The 27,442-nt window shown below is 37.6% G+C and overlaps 1 protein-coding gene across 11 annotated transcripts in view; it reads left to right on the forward strand.

Moving 5' to 3' along the window:
- The window catches only part of Osbpl6 (oxysterol binding protein like 6), a 76,806-nt gene extending 51,053 nt beyond the window's left edge, over positions 1 to 25,753 (forward strand). For 9 of the 11 annotated variants that reach the window (XM_040294522.2, XM_078017657.1, XM_040294524.2 and 6 more), the window contains 12 exons: positions 4,955 to 5,062; positions 6,667 to 6,804; positions 13,442 to 13,529; positions 14,010 to 14,263; positions 14,974 to 15,111; positions 15,445 to 15,508; positions 17,244 to 17,322; positions 19,044 to 19,188; positions 20,258 to 20,402; positions 22,071 to 22,197; positions 23,661 to 23,783; positions 24,809 to 25,753. In XM_040294522.2, the coding sequence (XP_040150456.1) occupies positions 4,955 to 5,062; positions 6,667 to 6,804; positions 13,442 to 13,529; positions 14,010 to 14,263; positions 14,974 to 15,111; positions 15,445 to 15,508; positions 17,244 to 17,322; positions 19,044 to 19,188; positions 20,258 to 20,402; positions 22,071 to 22,197; positions 23,661 to 23,783; positions 24,809 to 24,917 (1,518 nt within the window). In that variant the 3' untranslated portion in view covers positions 24,918 to 25,753. The remainder of the gene's footprint in view (positions 1 to 4,954; positions 5,063 to 6,666; positions 6,805 to 13,441; positions 13,530 to 14,009; positions 14,264 to 14,973; positions 15,112 to 15,444; positions 15,509 to 17,243; positions 17,323 to 19,043; positions 19,189 to 20,257; positions 20,403 to 22,070; positions 22,198 to 23,660; positions 23,784 to 24,808) is intronic. The other 2 variants (XM_040294526.2, XM_078017662.1) reach the window with 1 other exon arrangement.
- The last annotated feature ends 1,689 nt before the right edge of the window (positions 25,754 to 27,442 follow it).

The raw sequence follows: 27,442 nt of genomic DNA on the forward strand, positions 1-27,442 counted from the left end.
TCATAAAACTTAAATTAACTTTCACACTGGAGCAAAAGCATCCATGTTGGACTTACACTTGTAGGGCAGGACATTTTATATAGCATCTGTCCTTATAATTTCAGCTCTAATGTCATGTCCTGATTTGTGTAGTACTCTGAACCCCAAAATTAAATAATATATAATAAGACAAAGTCAACCTTGGCATTTCTGATTACCATAATAATAGAAGATTCAAGACTACTTGAGTCTGTCTTCAGTATATTACCCTCTACCCCTGTTACTAGTTTGATTTCTGGCCCTGGAATTTGTGCACAGTTTGTGCAGAATGTAGTAGGAATTGGGGTCCATATAAATGGGAGCAACTGAATATGACCATCTATTCTAGCTAGAATTACTACAGTTCATTAAGTCAATATGCTATCAATTGTTAGATGCATCATTATTTTGTGCATTACTGAGAAAAAAAGAAACCATTACTGTCAGTTGAACTGACACAGTGCTTCAGAGGTTCTCAGTGTAGGGCGAAATGTGCATCTTAGAATCAGTGAAATATGGTCTGTAAGAGATTGTAGGCAAAAAAAAAAAAATTGGCTTAAGGCTTAGAGTACTGTAATTTAAAATCCCAATTGTAGAATCTGTCATTCTGCCTGTCCACAACATTTCACATAACCAAAATAAATATTCTGTGATGGGATAAAAGTTTCAAGTGTATTTATTTATTTCTGATTTCCACAGTTCCCTGGGGCTTGGCCAAATTTGTTATGTGTAAAGATATTTTTCATAGACTCCTTTACATCATTTTTAGTTCTGTCTCAAGTTGCTATTGTTTTATCCATAATTTGGCAATATTTTAAAAGCCTTTCAAAGTTTTTACTCCTTGATCCGGTAGATCCTTGTTAATATGACTAGTCTAAGGAAGTAATGTAATTACAGAAAATAATTATGCACATAAATTTTCATGGTATATTGCTTATTTTAGTAAAAAATCAGCAATCATATAAGTGCCCAATAATAGGAAATCATTGCTTATTATGCAACTATCAAACTCATGTTAATGAAAAGGTTGCAATATAAAATAAATGCTTATGTCCAAAGAATAAGGGGCAGCTACAAGTTGGGAACTACACATCCAGTAAACAATATGAAAAAAAAAAAACACTTAAGAAAAAAAACTAGAAAGAAAGAAACCAAACTGCCAACAATTGGGTAGTAAGTAAGGTATGAATTTTTTAAAATGTTTTTCTACTTTGTTTGCATTTTCCAAATATAATAGTATTTTTTTAATTGAAAAAAACAAGGTGATTTCTAAGAGATGCCCAGGATTTGGCTTTTGGCAGTCCTAGCTGTATTTGTTTTCTCACTTTTTCTGAACCAGTTTTGCTTTTATGCAAATGGTTTGGTGTTATGGCAGTTCCATCTTGCCATGTGTTTCAAATCCTTCTCCAGCCATCAGGCAGCCCTGCTTTCTTTCCAGAACCCACATTCCACTTAGTATTTATGCCATTGTCTCACTTAGTCTAAGGTAATTCTCCCCCATATCTGAGAGGTCTGTAGCTTAAAAAGTAGGTAGTTAGGTAATTGATTCTGGCTCAGAACTTCAAAATGGAAACTTCTTTTATGGATGGAGAAAGAATGGTATGTTTCTTGGATATATTAGACTTGAATGTATGTGAGGGGCATGAAGCATGGGGAAATGAGCATGCTCTATAGAGTTTTTAGCACTGTCCAAATTCACTAGATAAGTAGTAAAATATGTGTAAAGCCTGTTTGGAGAAGGCTGTAGGCACAGTTCCTAGTTTCCAAGTTTTTCCTCCCTGTCAGGCTGTGATCCTACATGCCACTGATAAAGCAATGCTACTACTGACAAGTCTTCATAGCTTTCCTTGCTCATTGGCTGGCACCAGTGGCTAGTGATCTGCCTCCTTTTTCCTTGCTTTACCACTGTTCACTCTCCTTGGGTGCACCCCCTACATTATTTCTGCCATTTTCTAGGCTCTTTCATGTTAATTATCACTAATAGTATCATTTCCATTGTGATGACTTAATTCTTCAAGATTTCCATATTATTAGAGAAAAAATAGGTGAACCTCAGAGAGGGAAATATTCAATGTGATCTGGAGTACAAACCAAGACTGCTACACCACAGAGCTCACAACATTCAGCTGTAGCAAATCAAAAATAGTTTGTGATCAAGGCAAATGGAAGAGCCAGGTCTAGTGAGACGAGCAGAAGTGGGCTGTTGCATGCTTGGTTCTCAATTATGCTTTCCACCTTGGGGATTGCCAGAGATGGAATTATTTATTCCCATGCTTTCTGTGCTATGTAACAACAAGAAAACGCCTGCTAACTACAATGAAATCAACTCCCCCGTCCCAAACCCAGAATTACTTTTATGCTATCCTGGAATTGGTAATTATTGTTCATGCTGATAACCAGAAAACATTGTTGAGAATTCTAGCCTAGCATTTCAATCAAATCTGAAATGGACTTTAAAGGTTAACTAATATAACTGCAGTATTGTTTACTAAAGAAATTAAGGCACAGGGTGTGGCTAACACCTGTAATCCCAGCTACTCAAGATATTGAGTGGGTAGATCCTTGATTTGAGATCAGCCTGAGCAACTTAGCAAGATCTGTCTAACAGAGAAGAGAAAGAAATTGAGCCCCAACAAGGGCTGAGTAAAGACCACTGAGCCTTGGAATCAAGGAAACTTCATCTTTTGACTCCCAGGCCAGGATTTTAATTTTTCACATGATATCTAAGAAAAAGAAAAATTATTTTCAGATGATTTTTTAAAAACCCCTTTTAGCTTATTCCTCTACTGATATTAATGGCTAGAAGTTATCTTGTGTGCCCTTCACACGTACTTATCGGCAGGATTGCACTGGATAAGGTGAGAACTTAATGAAAATTTAATATTTTTAAATATCCAGAGCAAACAATTCTACAACTTTCCTTATAAATGGCAAACCTATGTTTAACATTCTCACCCTGAAGAAAGCCTTACTTATCCTTGCCCTTGAGATTTTGCAGGGTTATTTCATTAACACCATGCCAGCGGCAACAGAAGGTGCAGTCACTTTAGAGGAACCATTAGTTGAGGTTTATATAAAACCCTCAGGTCAAGACAGTGATTCTGCAATTAAACCCATCAAGCATCTTACCGTGAGGCCTCCCACTGACATGGTGGCAAAGTGTGTCTTGTTCCAGATATTTCAGTAGCTAAGATAACTTTGCACATAGTGTAGGCAGAGAAATAATGAAAAAAAATAAACATGTCTATATAGTAGTTGTAAAGGATAAGATTAGCACAGTATTTTTTTTTTCAAATTCTGAGTTTTCAAGGTTTTGCTCTAAGAAAAATGATCCTGAGCAGTTTTACAAGACAAAAAGATATTAGGATTCTTCCTTTAGGGTACATGGTTTATTTAATAAGAACATAATCACCTCTTTTTTTTTTTTTTTTCTAACACAGCCGTGATTTCTCAAATAACCAGGGACACATTTCCTCCTATCTCCAAATGCAATGGCTGTTGGATCTGTATCCACCAATACTTGGCACATCAGACCAAGTGTGTTATTTGATGTATTTTATAAACTGGTTCTGAAGGCTTTAAACAAAAGCCAAAATCCGTGAGTGAACAATTCTGTTCTCAAAAAGCAAAAGCAGGGTTGAAGACAGAGAAGAAGTGAGAACCAGAATGAGGAGAAGAGAGGCACGTCCTACACATGTTCAGGGAGTATGCCCTGCCCAAGTATAGAGTTTGACTCACTTGTGTTCACCCTAGGTGTTTTAAGAGATTCAGAGTTATAATTAGGAGTTTACATTGGTACATGTATTGGTTTGTTGTATTTATTGACTTAAATGAAGCAGAATTCCCATTTCCTGGGCATAAGGTTTCTTTAGTAAGACCTAACATATATCTTCTAAAACATCCACCTCCGTCTTCTTTTTTTTAATAATAATTTTTTATTTGTTCTAGTTAGTTATCCACCTCCATCTTCTAATTGCTAATTTTAATGGGAAGGAAAGGAGTTGCACATCTTTACACTGGGTCCTATCCTCATCCAGGGGTTACATTTGAGGCCTGATATAATTCCAGTAAGCCACATCTCTATTATATAAGTGAAAAATATCCCTATCCATCAATGAGATGTGCACTCCATGGAGGACACCATACCTTTGTCTACAAGGGCCTTATCGGGAGGCCATTTGTATGTGAGGCTGTTCTGCTCTTATAAATGCAGTTGCTGCATGTACTGAACTCTGTTATAGCAAATGGTGTTTAACTGATGCTAGTGTGTGTGTGTAGTATGTTGAAAGTAGTGTGATGGAGCTAACTTCGAGTTGGTTTACTATTGGTGTTTTGTTCTCTATTATGGTTGTCAAAGTCTACACTGCTCCATGAAGCACCTTTGGGTTTATGCTCAAGTTAGTTTTGCTGCACTGACATGGGTATTAATTATATGCTTCTGGAAAATTAAGATGCAACTGTTTGCTTTAATCAGGTTCAAATACAATTCTATAAACTAAAGCCAATTCATTCCACTTCCAAATAATTTTTAAGATAACCACCTGACTTTAAAGTGACTCTCAAACTTTAGAAACTAGAACTAAAAAATGAAGGAATCCTCTCAGGCGGCAAAAAGCAATATGTATGTGATGCTAGGCTAGGGCCTGGATGTAATGGGCCTGCATCTACAAGAGAAAAAAAATCCATGAATATTAAATCCACTAACTCCTTCATCTCACTAACTTACTAAGCCATGATCTTATATTATAAAAAAAATAATTCCTTAGTCCTGAGCCATTTATTTCCTTCTACCAACAAGATATGGCTCATGATGATCCCAAAAGTTGGAGCTAAGAATACCACAGACTTTGTTGTCAAAGTTTTTATCTGTGTACTTGTTCTATCGTATGCTTGCTTGTTAATTAGAAATTACAAGGGCTGTTTTTGTTGTTTTAAGGCACTCAACCAGAACGCTGAATTAAGGAGTCGGTTGAACAGAATACACTCAGAGTCTATTATTTGTGATCAGGTTGTCAGTGTAAATATTATTCCTAGCCCTGATGAGGTAAGACTCATTTTTAATAAATGTAGAGTATCTATTTTATAGCATGTAAATTCACTGTATATTTTCACTTATTTTTATACAGTTCCTTCTCTGTTAATAAGATTCCCTCCATAAATACTTAGGATGCTGACACTTCAGTATTATCTGGAGTAAATGATGAACATGAGCTTGACATCATTTATTCTTGGTGATCAGTGTCTAATTTTATTTATTCCTGTGTTCACCTGATGCCACCAAATATTTAATTTATATATCTACTCCTGCTTGTGAGTTTTTCTTCTGTCACATTTCTCATTTAAAATGCTCATTAACATCACATAACCAATGACATATTGGAAGAAAACATTTTTAGCTGAGAAATTGCTAAATGAAAGTTTTCCTAAGGTTTGTTTTGAAAGTCGCCTGATCTTGCTAGAATAGCACTAATGGTGCTGCTGTAACTACCACTGAGGGTGATGATGGCAGTTAATAGCTAACAGGTGTCAAGTGGCGCTTGTTGTGTGCTAGGTGTTGTGCTAACCACTTTGCATGTGTTGTCTCCCTTGACACTTCCAAGAACTCTCTAAGGTAAATGCTATTATTGTTCCATTTCTCAAATTGAAGAAATGATAAGAGAATAAGAAAACAATCAAAATTTGGGTTAAGCTTAAGTGTGTAATTCTGTTTATGGCCCTTTATAAAATTATTATTTTTATAGCCATGAGAACTTAACACTGTTCAACAGTAATATTAAAGCTTTATGCACAGTGATACATGTACCAAGGTGAGAATTTTAACTTTAGTCAAGTCATATTTGTACCAAAAGCATATGTTTCACTAGCAATCTATAGGTTCAAGGGTTACACCATCCAGCTGCTTAGGAAATACTATCCAAGACCACTTATCTTGAACTTAAGTTGCCTCCCCGGGTTTATTCAACTCTAGAAGCCCTTGGATCTCTGATGGCATTTATATTCATTCAGCTGCCCAGAATCTGGAAGTATTTCTGAAGTTTATAATTCAAAAGTCATTTAATAATACTCAATTGATACCTTCTTTTCAACCTAATGTGCATTAGAATATATATGTGTGTATGTTCTTAACATAGTTTTTGAGTAAAACTTAAAAAGCACCTTGAAAACAGTTATTTATTATTTAGTGAATAAAAATACAATTTGATACAGTATTCAATGCTTTGGTCATTTTCCTGGTTAAAATTCATGACCTAGTTTGAAAATGTTTTTTACATATTCTGTTTCAAAAATTAGTCTCATATATTGTTTTCTTACCATGTCTCTAGTAATGACACTCCTAAGAATAAGAGAAAGAACTTATCTGTGCAACCCATGCAGGTTATAAGTAGACCTTAACCTGTTAAATTCTTCTTAATATCAATGAGCATAGGTTTAAAATCAAGTCACGATACCAGCCCGTTTCAACTATGCCTTCTAAAATCTTTAAACATATTGGAAGGAAAGTAAGGTAGTAGCGCGTAAAAATTACTTGAAAAAAGTCACCAATATTGTAATGCACAGCATGGATTTCTCTAGAAATCTGGCTGATTTAAAAGAAGTTATTCTACCAAGGGAAAAATTGATTATTCTGTGTGCTTCTCTTTTCTGTAGCCTGGTGAGCAAATCCATGTCAGTCTCCCCCTTTCACAGCAAGTAGCCAATGAGAGCCGCCTCTCCATGTCAGAGTCTGTGTCTGAGTTCTTCGATGCTCAAGAGGTGCTCCTCTCTGCAAGTTCATCAGAGAATGAGGTGAGGATCCTGGATATGTCTGTCTCAGCTGCTTAGGACTCTGAGTTTGGGTTAAAGAAAGTGAAGCTGTGGAAAGTTCTGGTTGTATTTGTTTGTTTACATCAAATTGTAACATAGCCAAAAGTATGCAAGCCATTTTGGTTCCCATAGACTGAGCACTTAACAACACTTCTGGGCATCTGCTTGCTTAGTACTCTTAAAGTTGATGAATAAAGGGAAAGAGTCACACATTTATTCTGATTTTCTTCTGTGATTCATATTTCAGAGTTACCAAATAGTTGACAATAGAGTTCTTTATGGGAGACTAGCTATTAAAAGAGGAAAAAAAATATGTGAGAATTAGAAAACCACCATTCATGTGTAAATGCAAACACATATGTGTTATGTATCTTTACCAGTAACATGAATTTGAGCATAGAAGGATACTGTGTGGCTTATATCTAGCTGGGTAATTGTGGTTCTTGGAGGTTAGACACAGACTACCACAGAAGCTTTATTGAATTGTTCATTTTCATGAATCTTGAAAAGGTCTAGATATGAAACTTTTTTCCTGATCAGTTTTCAGGATATGATTCAGTTACTGGAATTCACTCAAATGTGCTTTGTTTTGTTGTTGTTTTGTTTTGTTGTGTGTAGGGGAAGCAGCCAAAACTCTTTCCTATATAACCAATTATGAAATTTATCATTTGAAATTGTCTGTACTGAATTTTTACCAAAAAAATAGTTGCTAAATATTATTTCTATATGCATAGAAAATAGATGAGAAGGAAACATCCTGACAGTAGTAGTTGTTTTGGAATGCTTGAAATTATGAGTGATTTTAGAAAAAAAATAAAATGGAAAAAAGCAAGAAATGATGGACACATATCATTTTTATAGTGGGGAAATGTGAAACAGAATTCTTGAATCAGAACCTGACTTTGTTGGCATACCAGAGCCTGCAGCTGTTGCTCAGATCCCCAGGCACACGTTAACAGGTTCAGAGAGACTCCCATTCACGGTGCAGAGGGCTAGTTTAGTTACGTGTAATGGTAATTGATACTATAACAGATAAACAGAATGATCTTGTTTGCTATTACTGCCTCTTTCTCTATAGACAAATCTTCATGACAAACCTAATTGTAATCAGGAGGCTGCTTGGTGAGCAACAAATGGGGACAGAAGTGAGTTCAGTGAACTTAAGGTTAGGAGGGCCAGGATATGACAGCTTCACACTCCCTCCTTTTTATAGGGGTACTCTACCACTTGGACAGACATTTATGTTCACACCCCCAGGGATGACCTTGCAGGATTTTTTTTTTAAACTCTGACTTGTCTGAGTTTCCATTGCTGACCAATCCTCCATCCTTCAATCAGGGTATAGTTAAATTTGACTGCACATTATCTGAGCTTGGACCTATCATCCAGCTGGATGTCCAGGTATCTCTTTGCCTAGACTAGGGATACAGAAATGAAGAGGCTGTGAAGTAGACTATTGCACAAGTCCAAGGAAGATGGTGTTGCAGCTTGGAGAGGATCATTCAATTTGAGGCATCATGAGTTTGTCAGACCTCTGTCCATAGGGGTTATCTGCCAGGCATGTGAATAGGCAAGTCCAAAACTCAATGACAGGGCAGGTCTGGAGACAGATTGAGTCCACTCAGGATCCATGTGACAGCTACCTGTTAGACATTGCCACCTGGGTATCCATAGTTCAGCACATGAAAATAAAATTATCAACAAACTCCTTTCCCCACACACCACACCCCCAAAAATAAAAAAACATGCACCCATACCCTTCATTCACTTCCCCCCAAGTGTTCACCTTGGATATTGGAGCATTCTCCTTTACTCCTTTTGTCTTATTGCCACCCATATTGTTTCACTCATCAGGGTCTGTAGCTCCTGTCATCTAAGCGCTCTCAGACCCAAACATTTTTCTGCCACTATTCCAGTCCAGTCCAGTACTCCCGCATCCCCCACACCTGGATTACCCATCCACCTCAAATCCAGTTTTCCTGCCTTTTTCTCATCCCTTCCAATCTGTTTTCCACTGGGCAACCTGATTAATATTTCTAAAAGGCAAGTCTGATCATGTCCTCATCCCCCAGTGTCCCTAGGATAACAATCTAACTACTTAGATATTACACGAAGACCCTTATAATCTCATCCCTGCTCTCACGTGCAGCCTTATGCTACCTCTGTTCTTAAGACCTCTAGCAGCAAAAGGGGTAATTCTGGTGTTGTCAATTTGATAAAAACACCTGTGTCCCTTGTTGTAGCAAGGAGAGTGATTCTCCCCTAGATCTCATTGTGGGAAGACCTGAACTGCACACCTGTCTCTATTTTACAGGTTTTCAAAAATAACTGTTTGTATGTATACCTTCTCCTTTTATAGCACTCAGTCTTAAGTATTTGAAGGGGCCAGACCAGGAAGTAAACTCAAGTGATAGTCACAATGATGTTTTCAGAGTTGCTCATCCTCTTTGGCTAAGGCTTGGTTACTGGGTCATGCTCATCCACCCTAGTCCCTAAGTTTCTTTGGGATGGTTCCCCCAGAAAGCTCCTCGAGTCTCCATACTAACAGACTTGACAAGTCTGCTGGGTGAGTTTTGCCTTGCCTGTGTGAATCCTAGCAGCAGCTGCAGGGCAGGCTCAAGAAACACATTCTGTGCTACAGCTCTCAGTGGAGATTGGTCCCCTGCACTTGCTGTCCACTGTGTTTGGAGCCCTTGTCCACAAACAAATTACGTTTAGCTCCCATTTAATGTCCTCCATTCAATTTAGCCCCTTACTTAAAAGTCACCTTCAGGAAAGCCCACACTAGCTGACCTTTCTAAAACTTAAAGTTGCCATTTCCTCTTCTCCTCTAAACTTTTATATCCCTCTTCCCTCATTATTTTCCTTCATAGTTACCACTAACAGAATATGTCTTTCCTATATTAACTTGTTGTTGAGTTTGTCTCCCCCACTATCATGTAGCTTCATGAAGTCAGAGACTTTCCTTTGTGCATCCAACACTAGAACAGTTCTGGTGAACCCAGAGCAGGTGCTCAATAAATATTTGCTAACTGAATAGAGGAAAGAGTGCTTGTAACACATTGACATGGGATTATTAAGAGCATCTGGGTATTAGCTGTCTTACATCCACATTTTCCATGAGTGAGCGAAAAATCTTTAAGTGGTATCTACCAATGCCCTTTGCTTAAAGAATCCTCGCCTCCTTTTAAAAACACAGGTCACCTTGCTTCCAGAATGGTCTACTTGCCTTATTTCTGCTTTTAAAGTTCTTTTACAATGCTGTATCCCTGGTCACACTTGGGGATGGGGGGGAAGCTTCTTGAACTCTTCTGAACTCCAAAATTCATAACAAGAAATATTTGACTCCAAGACTTCTTGATCAGGGAGGTGAAAGCAAACTGTTTATTATAATACTGCAGAGTCTTCAGCTGTATAAAGGACAACATAGGGGATCATAGCAAGACAGCCCAAACTTAGTTACTACACACACACACACACACACACACACACACACACACTATCTTATGTAGTGTCCACCTTCGCTGGAGAATTCTTTTACACCAGTGATATTAGATCACTTCTATGATATATTAGTTTAGGAGAGGTCCAAAGTTAAAGAGGAATAGAACATATTTATAGCTTTTTGTAAAATAAGCACAAGTGGTTTTTTTCTTTCTTTCTTTATTTTTTTTTTTTTTTTTTTTTTGGTACTGGGGATTGAACCCAGGACACTTAACCACTGAGCCACATCCACAGAAATTTTTTTTTTTTTTTTTTGAGACAGGGTCTTGCCAAGTTGCTGAGGGCCTTGCTAAGTTGCTGAGGCTGGCTTTGAACTTGGGATCCTCCTGCCTCAGCCTCCCAAATTGCTGGGATTACAGGCGGGTACCACCATGCCTGGCAGCATGAGGGTTTTCTTAACAAACCTTCAGACAATAAACATGTATGTTTTATGAATTTGATTTGGGAGAGGCATTTGTTTCTTCAAACACGATTGAGTGTAATGAACATTTTTCAGAGAAACTGAAGAGTTTGATTCACTTTTTTTTTCCTACTAAGCTAAATAACTTAGCTTTCCAGAGCCTGTTGGTTTCCCGTTGCAGTCATTGAGAGCTGGGAGAACCAGGTGCAGCAGGAAACTATGAGTCAGAAGCAAATGCTATTTTCCACCTGCCATTCTTGTAGATTTACACTGTGCAAAAGCAAAACTCCCATTAATCATCATACATAGAGTCATGCTGTCCACCACTCCAAACACTCCTTTCAACCCTATTCTTAAAAGCATTAACAATAAATCCAGTAACCTTAGAGATAAAGATGAATTGTTTTTATTACATACAATTTTAAAACCTTTTTTTATTTTTGTTATTAGTTGCTCAAAACATTACAATGATCTTGACATATCATACACTTGATTCAAATGGGGTATGAGGTATGAATTCTTATTTTTCCACGTGTACAGATTGCAGGATCACCTTGGTTATACAGCCACATTTATACATACAGCCATACGAGTGTCTGTTGTAAATGGCAGAAAAAGGTGACAAAAACAAAATTAAAAAAATAAATTTCAAGCTAGGAAAAAATGTGGAACATATGAAAACAGAAAAATGTGTGAAAGATAAGAAAACAAGTTCATGAAAGATGAAATCCAGAGATCTTTTGATGTGTATTAGGTAGGTAGATAGTGACAAAAAAGGTGATTTGTAGTGTTTAAGTAGATATGGAGAGATGGGTGTTTCCCTATACTACTGAAGAGAGCAAATTAATAGAGTCTTTGAGAAGAGCAATTTGACAACATAAGTCTAATACCTAAAAGTGACCCATTTGATCTATTTTAAAATAAACAAAAATTTTTGAATGAAGCAAATGGAATAACTTTTAATGGAATCATTAGGAAGAATTACAAAAACATATTTCCAAAGATATTAATCCAACTACTGTCTAGAAGAATAAAAAGTTGGAAATCACTTAAACGATGGTTAAATCCCTTATGCTATAAATATATAATGAAACATGCTACTTTTCCAAGTAAAGATGAAGAGCCATACCCACAGTAATGGAAATGTATTTAGAAACTACAAAACAACATGGAAATTGATCTCCTTTTTCAGTAACCACAGAGATATGTGTCTGTGTAAGCATTTTGAAATCAGGGGATAATAATACCACCCAATGGTCAAGTGGTTTCCTTTAGATGATGAGATTATAGATGATTTTCATACTTATCTATTTACCCTCATGTAATTTCTAATATTTTAAAAATGATTGTTTTGTTTTCATGTTTGGAAAAAAATATATAGCCTTTTTTACTTTGAAGAAAGTAAATAAGTATTAACAATTTTCTTGCTTTTAGTAAAAATTTTGACTTTTTCTCCCCATTTCTGTTAGAGTTCTTATTCCTCTCTTTTATTATCTGCTGTTTCTAACTCCCCTTAGTGTATATGTTGTTCCTTAATATCATTTTATGCTAAGTTTGGTTTCACTTTAGTTCCATGCTTTCTCCTGAAGAGAGTGGCTGAATCCTCCTCTCTCCCCAACCTCAGTGCAGCTGTCTGACTCTTAGCTGTCAGTGTTCGTCACCTGGATCTGCAGAGCCCTATCATCCAGCCTCCTTAGGGAATGCTGCCACTGATCTTCCTGGAAACCAAATCTGATTCTAGAGTTCCCTTACATTTTTTTAATAACCCTTGCATTTTTTTTAATAACCCACGGAGTTCTACGTGACTCCTTTGATTGGCCTGAAAAGGCTGTCATTGTCATGCCCTCCACTTGTCCTCCCCACCCTCTGTCAACCTGCTCTCAACATCTTGGTATTCCTACCATAAATGTTGCTCTCTTAGTCTTTGCTTTTGCACCTTGCCCCTTCTTCCTGTGCTCACCGTCCCCACCTGCCCCCCATGGTGATGACTGGGCACCTCCCATTCGTTCTCTTAACAGTTCAAATATTTCCTTCAGGCTACCTCTCCTGAGTCCTCTAGGTGGAGTCCCAGGGCCTTCTTACTGTACTGTCCTCCAGTATTTCTGGTTATATACTGACCTCCTCAGCTTCCCAACCCAACTAAGACAAGGAGCTATTTAAGACAAGGCCTCCTTCTTAGCAATCTTTATTCTGGCTCCTGGAAGACCCTAATTCTTCTCTGTGTTCATTGTACATATGCCAAGTACATTTCCCATTACCACCTCTGTTTCTCATTTAAGCACTTTTTCTTTCTTTCTTTTCTTTTCTTTTTATTCTTTTATTTATTTATTTATTTATTTTAATTGTTTGTTCAAAACATTACAAAGCTCTTGACATATCATATTTCATACATTAGAATCAAGTGGGTTATGAACTCCCATTTTTACCCCAAATACAGATTGCAGAATTGCATCAGTTACACATCCACATTTTTACATACTGCCATATTAGTGACTGTTGTATTCTGCTACTTTTCCTATCCTCTACTATCTCCCCTCCCCTCCTCTCCCATCTTCTCTCTCCACCCCATCTACTGTAATTCATTTTCTTCCTTGTTTATTATCCCATTCCCCTCACAACCTCTTCTTTTTTTTTCTTAATCATTTGATTATCTGGGCTTTCAAGACAAGAATCAGATCAAGAATTCTGATTTCTTTGTGTTCTTCCTTTCCTTAGGCTTCAGATGACGAGTCTTACATCAGCGATGTGAGCGATAATATATCTGAAGACAACACCAGTGTTGCGGACAATATTTCTCGGCAAAGTATGCATCATTTGGGCTTCCAGGTTGTTCTATCTACATGCCAAATTACAACACTGGTGAACTAATGAGCAGTCACTCCCCTCTCCCCCTCACTAATTATTCTTTTTCCAGCTGATTGTTCCATAAATTTTATTTTGCATTATCTATTGAGATTAGTGGTTACAAAATCTGTTAAATACATAGTCTAGTGAAAAGGTCTTACATCTTGCTTATACTCACTTTAAATCCTTCTTATTAAATCTACTTTCTAAAATTTGACTTGTCTTTTCTAAAATAACATTTGAGTATATTTAACATCTTGGTTTAAAAAAAATCCTCTGATATTTTGTGAAATACCTCATGAAGAAATAACTCCATTTAGTCTCAAGGGAATATAATGAAGGCTCAATAAATGTATTACAATCAGAATTATTTGAAGAAGTTCTTCCCTGGTTTTATGAAATCAGAAAAGTATCTTTCACTGTGATTCTCCTCTCCCAGTCCTGAATGGGGAGCTCACAGGAGGCGCCTTCAGAAATGGCCGTCGCACCTGCCTGCCTGCTCCTTGTCCTGACACTAGTAACATCAACCTGTGGAATATCTTGAGAAACAACATCGGTAAAGACCTGTCGAAAGTCTCGATGCCTGTGGAGCTCAACGAGCCACTCAACACCCTGCAGCATCTCTGTGAGGAAATTGAATACAGTGAGCTGCTGGACAAAGCCTCAGAGACTGATGATCCCTACGAGCGCATGGTAATAAATGACAGGGCAGCACCTGTCCTTGGCTAGACCACAAACCATTATGATGACACATTCGGGTTTTGCATGACATTCCCACTGCATAGGTAAGAGAGGAATTGGCCTGTTTGCATAATCAAGCAGGGCCAAGTAGCTCTAGATATCCTTACTGGGAGATGCACATTTTGTGATTCTATCTGTGATCTAGGGTGTCCCTAAAGTTAGAATGCAAAGGTAGCCAAGTCACGCCAGATCTTGCCTTATCAACTTTTCCTGAATGCCAACACAGTCCATCTGCCCAGTAACTTATTTTTAAGAAAGTGAATTGCTGTAGGTGCTTTGCCCTTTATTCCATAGATGGGAAAATTTGCCCTGCTCTCCTCCAACAGGCACCAGCAGCCCCACCCTCCTGTCTGTGGTACTGAGACAGCACGTGGTGTAACCTGTAAATGGGTTTCAGATCCTTTGAACAATGTGACACTCATGAAATTGGGTGGACATATGAATGGAAAGCACTTGACCTCAGTGTCCTGCTGGTTCCCATGGAAGAAGTGCAACCTCATTTTATCTTATTTTTTCTCCCTGCAGTTCTGTACAAGTAATAGAAACTGCAAAGGGGATCAAGTCAACACCCATCAGTGTTTGTAAGATCCACAGGAATAGGGACAAACAGACCCGGCAGCCATGGCTCCTAGATTATTTTCCTTTCTTGAATGTCTTAACAGGTTCTCGTTGCTGCGTTTGCAGTTTCAGGATATTGCTCCACCTACTTCAGAGCAGGAAGTAAGCCATTCAACCCAGTCCTCGGGGAGACTTATGAATGCATTAGAGAAGACAAAGGATTCCGATTTTTCTCAGAACAAGTAAGTGAGATTTCTATATAGGTAGGAGGGCAGTTTGGTGATGAAAGCAGCCTTTTGATACTTTTGATACAGATGTGTTTTGGATGCATCATGATGTAGTTAACAGAAAACTCATTGGGCTTGTCTGTGTCATTACCCCCTCTCTGTATGTATGTTTAAGCACAAAGTCCTAAAAGTTAAAGATTTACTTATCCATCCTGAGAATAATTCATAATAGAGATGGATGGATTGTGGTTTTCATTGGGAGGTGACCTTTTCACATTGTAAATAAATATCACTTATGAAAATTTTAACACTGCCATCATTGCCTTCTTTTTTGTTTCTAATTATCAGGTTAGCCATCATCCACCCATTTCTGCCTGTCACTGTGAATCAAAGAATTTTGTGTTTTGGCAAGGTTTGTATTTTAATTATAACTTATAGTCAAATTTGTGAGTCTATGGAAAATTTTCTAGCTTTTGAAGGTACACTGTACTCAGTTTAAATTTCTACCTTTGGAACTCAGAGAATATTGGTAATTGGTGTGGAACTCAGTTTGAGAAATTAAATTTCCTGGTTTAAATATGAAACTGTGTCCTCCGGGAGATGAGACTGTGCATCTAGGAAGCAAGGCCCATGGAACACAGAGCTCTATGCTGACTGCCAGCTTGAAGCCATTGTTTTATCACATGGGTCTTAATGTCTGCATCTATAACATAAGATCAGTGGCCTTCTTACTTTTGGGGCATGCAGAGATTTTAATCCTGAAGGATGATTCTATGGTATATCATCTGTGGTCAAAGTCTGTTTAGATATACAGTCAGCCCACCATATCTGTGGGTTCCACATCTGTAGATTTGATCAATCTCAGGTGGAAAATATTTGGAAAAAAAATTGTATCTGTACTAGCATGTATATTTATATTGTTTTAAATATTATAAGTAATCTAGAAATGATTTAAAGCATGTGGGAGGATGTCCATGGGTTATATGCAAATACTTTGCCATTTTATATAAGAGACTTGAGCATCCTCAGATTTTGACACCTGTAGGTGTTCTAGAACCAATACTCCACGGATAACAAAGGACATCTATATAAACATTGCAGTAATTTGTATTCTTTAACTTGCCAGGGCTCCAGAGTTAAATTAAAGTCTCTACTTATTAATGCCCACTGTTCTTTCAGAATGTTACATACTTGCCTAAAATAAAAATTTGAAACCCCTTTAGAAAGAAGAGAATATATATGTTGATTTGACCATTAAGTATAAATATTCCTTCATACACACACAAGATAGTTCTTTCACATTTGAAAGGATGCTTCGTTGCTCAAAGAATGAGTCTTCTCATAAGCATTTCCTTAACCCGGAAACACACAAAATGATAGAGCCCTATAACTGTACTTTATTGCAAAATAAGACAATAAATCATTTCTTAGTCATAGCCAAGATTCATAAGTTTTGTGCAGACAGCACTAAGCTCCCTTAGTTCATCAAGATGACACCAGGTGGTTATCACAAATGTCAGGTAGATCCAAACCTCCACGAGTAAAACCTGAAGCCAAAGGATGAAGCTCTGGGCTTCAGGCTGTATCCCAGCTGCCAGTGTAGGGATGTATTCATTAAGTTAATCCCACTTTCCCATAAATCTTTCTTGTCTGTGTTTAAAGATAGTATTATTATTTTTTACTCTTCTCCCAAATCATAACTCTTCCATGTGGTGTGGGAAATGTGTATATAAATCCTGCAATTATTTTTACATACACATCAGGCTTGATCAATATGTTAAGTATATTTTACTATTTGATTAAAACTGAACATTTATTACTATCTACATATTGATCAGTGTAAGGTCTGTTTATATGTATAAGTGGATACACAAACATATATACAGAAACACTTATTCCAGGCTTCTCTCAGTTTCGTTAATTGAAAACAAATATGGAGCATGGAATGGAGAAACAGTAGATTGGGTAGGGGGACTATGGTTAATATTTTCATGTCAGGCCATCTTCAGGTACTTGTCATGTTAAGTCTACAATATAGAGACTTGTGATTACAAAAGTGCTTTGTGGAGTATAATACAGAAGTTAGTTTTTACAGAACAATTAGATATGGCGTGTGTGTATTTTTGTCCTCTGCCCATGTCATTTAGATATCAGATGGAAAAACAAGTTCTGGGGGAAGTCCATGGAAATCCTGCCAGTTGGAACACTGAATGTCATGCTTCCAAAGTAGGTTGCTCTCCTCTCTCTCTTGGCGTCTCCCCTGCTTTTCTAAATCAGAAGGTCCATTTCCCTGTACGCCCAAAGTATCTGTTACTTTCAGCACAGTTCTGAGATGGGCCCCCACAAAAACAAATGAGAACTTTAGCAACTGTACCAAAGCTTCCTGTTTATTTCTCCTTCTCCATTCATCAGCCAAAACCAGATACCTACCAGGTCCTAGTCACCATGCTTTTTCGCATTTCAAATGAAAGGTTTTCCTTTTAGTCATTTATTTTTCTATACACTTTATATTTTTACTTTTGAGTTTATCTTAGTTTTAGTGCCTGTTTTAAATTTCTGTTATTTTATCAAAGAAGAAGAATGAGATCTTCTAGGTTTGTATATAAAAAGATTTAGAGGATATAGCCTATAAGTATTTTTACATTAATTGAAGTTTTCATTAAGGCCAAGGACTTGATGGTTTTTGTTTCTTCTTTGGTTCATTTTGATTTTGTCAATTTGAATGACTGAGTTGCTGGTAGGTTGGATATAAAGGAAGGTAAGGAGAAGGAGATAAACCTTCAATATTTGGAAATTCACAAAGAGGAAAGAGTTTTCCTAAGTGTCTCTAGTGCCTACATCATGCCAATTTGAAAATCTTACAACCATTTTACTTTATTTTGAAAATAGCGTTTCATTTAAAAAAATATAAAATGTACAAACTTAAATGTGTTTTAAAGCCATGTCATTTGGTTCCTTAGCAGAAATTCCATAACCTCACTCTCCTCACTCCTCAGACTTACATTAGATTTGTGGATTTGTGCTTGCCAGGTTTTTTGTTGTTGTTGTTGTTGTTGGTTTTGGTTTTTTGTGGTACCAGGGATTTTGAGACAGGGTCCTGCTAAGTTGCCTAGGCTAGCCTGGAACTTGTGATCCCCCTGCCTTAGCCTCCCTAGTAGCTGGAATTGTAGGCCTGTGCCACCTTGCTCAGCTACTTGTCTGTCTTTTCCCCCAAATAACTGTTCCTTTCTTTGTTCTTCACATGCAGTATGAAACAGTGTTCTTAGAGTAATCAGTCTTAAATGTGCACCCTATTGAGCCTCTCTCCACCACAAATCCTTCCATAATGGCCCCTTGCTTGAAGGGTCAAGCCATACTCTTTGAAAGGTCATTGATGGCCTCCCTGCCCTGACTCCCTCCACAGCTACCAACCAGAGCCCACCACTCATACACCCCCAGATGCAGCAAGCTGTCCTGGCCCCTGTAGCTTTGTCCATACTTTCCCCAACAGGTAGTACCCTCTTACCTACCATCCAAGCTTAGATGCAACCCAGCCTCTTCTAGGATATTTTCCTTGAAACTCACCCAGATTCCCTGTGAGCTAAGGATGAAAGACTCACCCTCTGTGTTACCATGATGCTTTGTTCATTTGTCTGTTACAGCCCTCATCATATTTGACCTTAAGTATCTGTTTACATGTCCATGTACTCCTACCATACTGTTGGCCCCAGAGGAACAGCAAATAGGCCCTCTTCAACTTTGTAGCTTTAGCACCTGGCCCTAGAAACACTTCACTGTTCTTCAAATGGATGAATCATGTCATAAATATTTGCCTAGAAACTTTCAAGAAAAAAATGAGAGGGAAATGGGGAGAAAGGAAGCTCTGGCCAAATAATATTCTCATTAGTAGAAATAGTAACATATTTGTGACCTTCAGCATTTTTAATCAATGTTCTATTCCTCACTAGGTATGGAGATTACTATGTGTGGAACAAGGTGACCACATGCATTCACAACATCCTCAGTGGGAGGAGATGGATAGAGCATTATGGAGAAATAACAATTAGAAATACCAAAAGCAGCGTTTGCATTTGCAAACTCACATTTGTCAAGGTAAATAATGCCATGGAACAGAAAAGGAAAAATAACACACAGCGTTTCCTTAGGAAGAAACAAAACATTTACCTTATCTAGTAGCAATTAAATCTGCCCTGTATCATTGGTCTTAAGAACCCTTTTTGATAAGAAATCAGGACCATTTTATGGAATTATTCAAGACATGTAGGCTTCTGAAAAAGTGGAGGTCAAAAAAGGCTCCATTTCAGAACAGAAAATAAAAACGAATTTCTTTCTAAAGAATCTTCTAAGTAGCCAGTCAGTTCATTCAGTAAAATTCCAGAAAAACGCTTTTTGCCTATACCAACTCTTCTGTTTTCCTTTTCTGTTCCTGCTTAATTTCAACATGTTCAAGTGATCTTTTTGGGGGAGCCAATTATAATGCAGTTGTCATTTTCTGAAAATACTTGAGTAGAACAGCCATATCAGTGGTAGCTACCAGTCCCTACAAGCCCATCTAACCCTGCCATTTTTATAATCCAAACACGTTCAATGCAAAGCATTTTGTTTAGTGACAAAAATAAATGTTTGGGATAGAAATGCATATAGGATGCCATTTTCCCACACTCTGGTCTGAAGTAGAACATACAGCATTACCTCCATGTTTATTTGGGTCTGTTACAGAATTCAGCAGCTATTTCTATAACATGGCCATTGGAAATTCATCAGAATCTATGAACAAAGGGAAGATTCAAGACAAGAGGATCTGAGGGAAAAAAATTCTAACCTGTAAATTAATATTAGTTTCTTAGGATAGAAACTGAGCCTCCTCTATGTTGTGCTACCATGCTATATCCTGGAGTGGATATCAGCCATTTCTTTTTTTTTCAATTGATTGTTGTATTATAATGATAAATAATAATGGGAATCACTGTGACATATTGGTACAAGCACATAATAAAAGTTAAGCTAATACATACTTGGAAAACCAACCTTCCATATAAAACATTTTGAGATAGATTCCTGGAAATGGTGAGAATAAGAGACTTCAAGGTAAGAAAATTTTTTCATATGGAAATTACAGAGATCAGTATTATTAAAAATGACTGGGGTTTGGTTTTTCCAGGTGAATTATTGGAATTCCAACGTGAATGAAGTCCAGGGGGTTGTGATGGATCAGGAAGGAAAGGTAGTGCACCGGCTATTTGGGAAGTGGCACGAAGGTCTCTATTGTGGTGTGGCCCCCTCTGCAAAGTGCATCTGGAGACCAGGTGAGGCTGGTGCGAGTGCCCTGCATCAGGAAGGCCTGTGAGTGGCAGAGGGGAAGGCAGTAGCAGGTCATCCCATGTAACTCACCTTATATTTTCTTTAATGGTGAGATTTAAAAAGTAGGTGCATAGGGCTGGGGATATGGCTTACTTGATATACTGAGTGCTTGCCTCACATGCACAAGGCCCTGGGTTCAATCCCCAGCACCACTAAATAAATAGATAGATAGATAGATAGATAGATAGATAGATAGATAGATAGATAGACAGATAGATAGAAAATGCTTATTTATATTTATACAAACATCTAAGATATATATATCATATATATATAAGCTTATATATATAAGCTAGTATTTGAAACTTGATAGTGAGAATTTAGGCCAAGTCTCTGGCATGTGGTGACATGACATGTTCAAACCTGACATGTAAAATCACTCTAAATGTAATGCCTACAGTATTTCAAAAGCTAAGTATATTTATTAAAGAGTTTAAATAATTTAAATATATAAGCTTAAGTCCTGATGTTATTTTTTTGTTTCAATAAAACAAAGGAAAGCTTACAAATATCTTTAAATCCACAAATTCAGTAATTCACCAGAATAAGTGATCTTTTCACTCAAGTGGCAAAAAAAAGCTTCAATATGTTGATATTTAATAAAAGACATCAACAAAGTTCTGTATTACATTAACATATTACTGTATATCATATTTAAATGGAACAAGTCTTCAACATGACATTTACTTTCCTTGGAGCTTGTCAATTAATCTCTAATTTTAAAATCAGTTATTGGCTTCCTAAGAGGTATTGATGCCTATTTAAATTTCCTGCTAGTAGAGCAATTAGCTCATTCATTAGTAACTACTTATTGAGTACTGACTGTACATCAGGCTTCATTCTAACACTTGGAAATACATCAATGAACAAAGCACACAAAGATCCTGCCTTTCAGTTTAGAAAGAAGTGATGCAGCCTAGATCGTGGAGTGGGCTTCAGCAGTCTTTGAGACTCTTTTCACCACTAATAAGCCAGGCATGGTGGTACACACACCTATTGTCCCAGCAGCTCAGGAGTCTGAGGCAGGAGGATCTCAAGTTCAAAGCCAGCCTCAACAACTTAGTGAGGCTCTAAGCAACTCATCGAGACCCTGTTTCTAAATAAAATACAAAAAAGGGCTGGGGATGTGGCTCAGTGGGTAAGCACCCCTGGGTTCAATCCCTGGAACCAAAAATAAAAATAAAAAAGAAGAAGAAAAAGAAATAAGTGCCAGTAAGTATTAATTTGGATCTACATCTTTTTATTTTATAAAAAAAAAGTAAATAATAAGGGTTTCTGGTGAAATTTTAGTGTTCATAGTTAACCACAATGGCACTTAGTTCCCAATTGAATATGAGGGAGGAGAGTTTAGCCAATAAAGACCGTACTAGATGTGCAAGGTTTTAAAGACTGAATTTTATTAAATACAGAAGTCTATCACTTCTGATCATCAACATAAACTTCCCTTACCTAGCAAAATATAACCAATTTAATCCACTTGAAACAAATTCACAATCTAGAGTTTGTGACTGCAGTGTCTATCTTAGCGTATGTTAATTCAGCACAGGTGGTAAGTTCAGTTCTCTTTCTATCAGCCTTGCTCCTCTCACAGTGGTTCATTGGCCTCATTCCAGGTTCCATGCCAACCAACTATGAGCTCTACTATGGCTTCACACGGTTTGCTATTGAGCTCAATGAGTTAGATCCTGTACTAAAAGATCTCCTTCCACCGACAGACGCCCGGTTTCGGCCAGATCAAAGGTAGGGATAGCAGAGGCATTTGAGATGCGGCCTAGGTCATGGAGTGGGCTTCAGCCATCTTTGAGACTCTCTTTACCACCATTGTTGGCTACTCATTCAGTCATTCCTTTGTTCCCTGTTCACTCAGCAGTAGTACTGGAGTTTTCGTCCTTAGGTAAAGTAGTATTTGCAGTATGATCATAACAGATGCTTATCTCAACACAAAGTTCCCATGGATGATGACACAGTTGTGTTTTAATAAAAAGTTTCAAATCCCCCCCCTGCCAAACTGACTACAGATCAGCAGACCCATGAACTCTGCTATGTACCGAATTACTCCTAACCCAGGGTTTCATGTGTGTGTTTGTGTGTGTGTGTGCGCGTTTTAACCTCCTTGTGTCTATTACCCTGTAATGTGGAGTATCTTTTAAACTTAAGAATAAGAGGATAAGTTATAGGGATACCCAGAAATGCTTTGAGTGAAAATCTAGAGTTTTCCTAGCATGCTTTGGGTCCCACAGGGAGAGATATACTGGAAATACAGTATCTCCAAAGCCTTCGAATTCTTATTTTTTTTATTTTATAATACTCATGATGTTTACTCCTACAGAATTCATTTTACTTTTCCCCAAAATTCTATATGTCATACGAATTCCATCCAAGAGCAGTTTTCTATTTCCCATACTTTTGTGGTTTTACCTGTTTTCTGCCAAAAAGTTCTCAGTATTGAATGTTCTCCTATTTAATTCTCTTAATTATGCTCCTTCCAGAACACGTGGTCTTGTCGTTTGACATTTAGATTTTAATCAATTAACTCTGTACAATGTATACCATGGTATATCCCTGTTCTTTGCTCTGGTTTTGAAATATAAACATTTGCAAATCACCCTGGGTCTTCTTTTTCCTTCTTGATTCTATTTCAGTATTTCCTTTCTGAATTTCATTTCCTATTCTGTGGCCTTCGGTAATTTTCCCCAGCTGTTACCTTCTGTTTTCACCAGTCTTACTCTCTCCAATAAAACAGGAAAGCTCCTTGCCTCTCAATCTGTTCTCGAAATAGATGGAGGGCTTCCAGTTGCCATGCTCCATCCTATCACCTTTAACAAGTGCTTTTGTTACTATGGAAAAGCTGCACAACTTGCAACTGCCTGATGTTCTCATCCTGAACTCTGCAGTTGTCCTGAAAATCTCAGAGACCTGCAGAACCCCAGACAGCACAGAGAAGTCTGCAAGGCCAAACCTCTCCTCTCTCCCTCCTACCCTCATTTTGTTAGATTTCATAATTTATTCCATGTCCACAGAAAGTTTATTAATTGATGGGAAGAAAGAGGTAATGTGTCCTGAGACAGAGGTAAAGGGGCATTATCAGAGTGTCACTGTGCCTTATGTTATGTTCATAGCAACCAGAGTGTAATTTTATGCAAGTGATATTTTTTTTCTAAAAAGAGGATAACATAATGAAATATCAATTTCTTTATGCTTAGATTTTTGGAAGAAGGGAATTTAGAAGCTGCAGCGGCAGAGAAGCAAAGAGTAGAGGAACTCCAGAGATCTCGAAGACGATATATGGAAGAAAACAACCTTGAACATATACCAAAATTTTTTAAGTAAGTCAGTTCATTCCCTTAACAAATTCATGTGTTTCAGATGGTTGCCATAGGCCATAAGAAACTGCAGGTATAAAAAAAAAAAAATTGGGGATAGTATAGTATCCAGGGAACTGAAAGGTAGAAAACTAATTTTGTTTACTTTCCTTTTAAGCAGTGAAAATAATTGAGTCAGATTTTGCACATGTAAAAAGGTAGTAACCATAAAAAGAAATTCTTCTCTACAGGTCTCTTCTTTTTGTGGACAGCAAAAGAGTGAGGGTATTACCCAGAGAGCTTTTTCCTTCAGCTGTACCCTTTAGAATGATGGAAACCTGTTCCCACTTCCTCCTCCAGGGACTGGATGGGCCCCTACACCCACAAGGTCACCCTCACTTCATTAGGTTTTAATCTTATTTGTGTCACACGGAGCTTGTATCTGTTCAGATTTAGTGCCTCTGGAGTGCGATAGTCAGTGATTATTTGCAGGATTATATATACATCACACGGATTAGTCTATAGTTTCCAAATTCATCTGTTGCCCTCCAAAGCTCAAGAAAACCTCTTATCCTTTAAAGTTGTCATTTCATTACCCGCCCCCATCCCTCTGGGAAGAAATGCAGCCTTGCCCTTGAAATATCAGAAGTGGGCTCATTATACATGGGCTGCAGAGGCTCTCGGATCTACCAATATTGAGTACTTGCCCCTGAAAGTAAAGCAGAAACTATTCTTGCCAATCTGGAACCAGAAGTTCTGGATTATAATATTTGTATGCACTTTGGGGCTCTTCGCTTTCTGTCCCTGCCTGAAGATGATCTGTCCCTCCCTTCAGTACCTCTTCTACCTGCTTTCACGTAAAACATTTTACAACAAAAATGAGTTCATTCCTATTCAAAAATAGTCAAATCCCCAATTGTGAGCAGATGGGACACTCTCTGGCTTACAAAGTACTTCTATGTATACATGTCTAATCCATAGGAGAGGGTCCAATTATCAGGTCACTTTGGTGCAATCTATGGCTAACGTTCATTTTTATATTTTCACAGAAAAGTTATTGATGCAAATCAAAGAGAAGCCTGGGTTTCCAACGACACCTACTGGGAGCTTCGAAAGGACCCTGGGTTTAGCAAAGTAGACAGCCCTGTTCTCTGGTAAACTGGGAACGTAGAGCTAGCCCACATATCACACTCTGAATGAATAAATAACTATGCACAATTATGTTTCTTATAGCTACGCGTGGTTTCTGGGTCGACTGAAAACCTACCATTTGCTTTTCTATTCATCTTTATAATGGACTTTCAAAAGTGCATTAGACAAGGCCCCTAACCACTTTTGGATCCTTTCTGTTTTGCTGCAACCATATTCCTTAAAACAAAACAAGTCTACACCCGTCTCAGAAAGCAGAATAAAAAGGAGCAGAGTACAAAATCCAAAGTCTGAAGAATTTGTAAAGAAAAAAAAACAAAAACTGTAACCGGTGCTTAAAGCTGATCAAGAAAGTAAAAACAACACACAAACCACATGTTTGGTCCATTGTCCGGAAGCACCATCCCCTTGTCACAGGAGCTCCTGGGCCCCAGCAGTTGGTTGGTTCAGACTTCAAGTAATTTTTGATGTGGTGTGCTTGTGGCTGGCCTCCTTATAAAAGACATGATGCTTCCCAGAACCTGTTCCATCTGTATGCCATTGTTCATGCCTTAAAAAATGCAAAGATGTACAATAAACCATTTTTTAAATGTGTACTCATAGGTTTATGTGAAGGACAGATCTTTTGAATCATGGCATGATTCACTTTCTCAATCAGAACAATGATTTGACTGACACGTGGACTGAAAATTGAATAACACGTACGTTACATTGACACGTCAGTTACCATCTGGTGTATCTGAAGGTCAAGAAGGAAAAGATGCGCTAAGTAGATCTCTGTATTCACGTTGCTCGTTAAGTTCCTGTCCTGCGTTCAGATAATAAACCATCCCTCTTCCACCTAACCTCACAGTGTGCCCTGTTATTTGGCAAAATTTGTGTTTGATTTGGACATTTGTCATCAGTGTTAAAACTTTGGAAAGAATGACAAAAAAAAAAAAAGACATACACATGGAATTTCTTCGTGGGCTTAGGAGTACTATAAACAGCCAAAGTGTTTGAGCAAAGCACAATGGGACACACATCCCTAACCCACCCACAACTCATTGACACTATTCAAATTCCAATGAGAACAGAAGTAAGGATGCCAATAGCTTATTCGCATTGTTTAAATGAGTCCTATGCAAAATCATATTTCTTATTTTTATCAAGTGATTCCAGAATGATACACAGCTACAAGTTAAGCATTTACCTTGCCGGAAATAGAGATAAAAACCTGAAGCTAAAGAATTTATCCATCCCAAAAATGAGGGGCAGGGAGAAGTGTGTTTTGCATACTTTGGAATTTGATTTTCCTCCACTAATATACGGAAGCTTTTGTAGGAAACTTGCATCGGTATTCCTTAGTTTCTTCACATAGATGTCTATATTAATGCCTGTATTTTTTTTAATATTTTAGTTGGACACTATATCTTTATTTATTTATTTTTATCTGGTACTGAGGATGAAACCAAGCGCCTCGCACATGCTAGGCAAGTGCTCTACTACTGAGCTGCAGCCTCAGCCCCTGCCTGTATGTTTTTAAAAAGTCTCCTTAGAGAGTTTTCTAGAGAATTATAAAATTACATATATTTTATTGTTAGATTTTTATTCTTAGATTCTTCCCCTCAAAATTTAAGTGTTATTTTCAACTCTGATATCAAGGTTATGACATTTTATATTTTGTTGTGAGGTATTGATTTTAACTATTTCTTCTTAGCAAAGCATTGCTAATAATGGCTAATATACCATCAAACAAAAAAACTTAAGGGAGAACTCTAAAACTTCCACTAGACGGAGCAGTGTTTTGATTACCCTAAAATTTCATTTCTCCCTTCCTCTAAGTCCATGCACTTGTTTAGAATGGAATATCTCTCTCCACTAAATTTCTCAGTCCAGCTCCAGATGTAACATGAACAACACCCTCTATGAGCTTCTCAATTCCTTCATCTCCCACTTTAAATCCATAGGTGGTTGTAAACTCTTCCCCTTGTCGTTGACTGTCTTTCTGTTCATTTATCTTGATGCCCTTTTATCTGCATCCTCAGAAGATATGTCTTTAATTTTAATTAGAATTTAGTTAGCTTCCTATTGACTCCCTCATAGAGAAGTCTGTTTTCCTTTGATTGGTAAAGCTTAAAATACTAAAATAATTCTGGCCTGGACTTGCTAGCATTTCCTTGAACAGTTTCAAAATAGACTAAATACAGGAATTCTGCAAACTAAAGATATCATAATAGAGAAATGGGAAGGTTGAAGAGGACCTAGGATCCAGCAGGCATGCAACCACCATACCTAGCATTTGGGTTATAGTTAAGAAAAAAATAGTGGATAGAACCTTGACTAGAAGATGAGTCCACTATAAGTCAAGTGGTTGAATGTTGGTCAGATGAGACTGAGAAAAAATTATCAAACTAAAAATCAACACATTTTATAATATACCAGATTTAGATTTTGGCGGGGGGGGGGGGAGGAATTCAGATACCCTGATTATTCCCACTGAAGTGATGGATTAAGTTTGGGGTGGTGCTCCCCTAACACCTGGTTCTCCAGTC

This window comes from Ictidomys tridecemlineatus, chromosome 7 (genome assembly GCF_052094955.1).
Source record: "Ictidomys tridecemlineatus isolate mIctTri1 chromosome 7, mIctTri1.hap1, whole genome shotgun sequence".
In the NCBI taxonomy this organism is placed as follows: Eukaryota; Metazoa; Chordata; class Mammalia; order Rodentia; family Sciuridae; genus Ictidomys; species Ictidomys tridecemlineatus.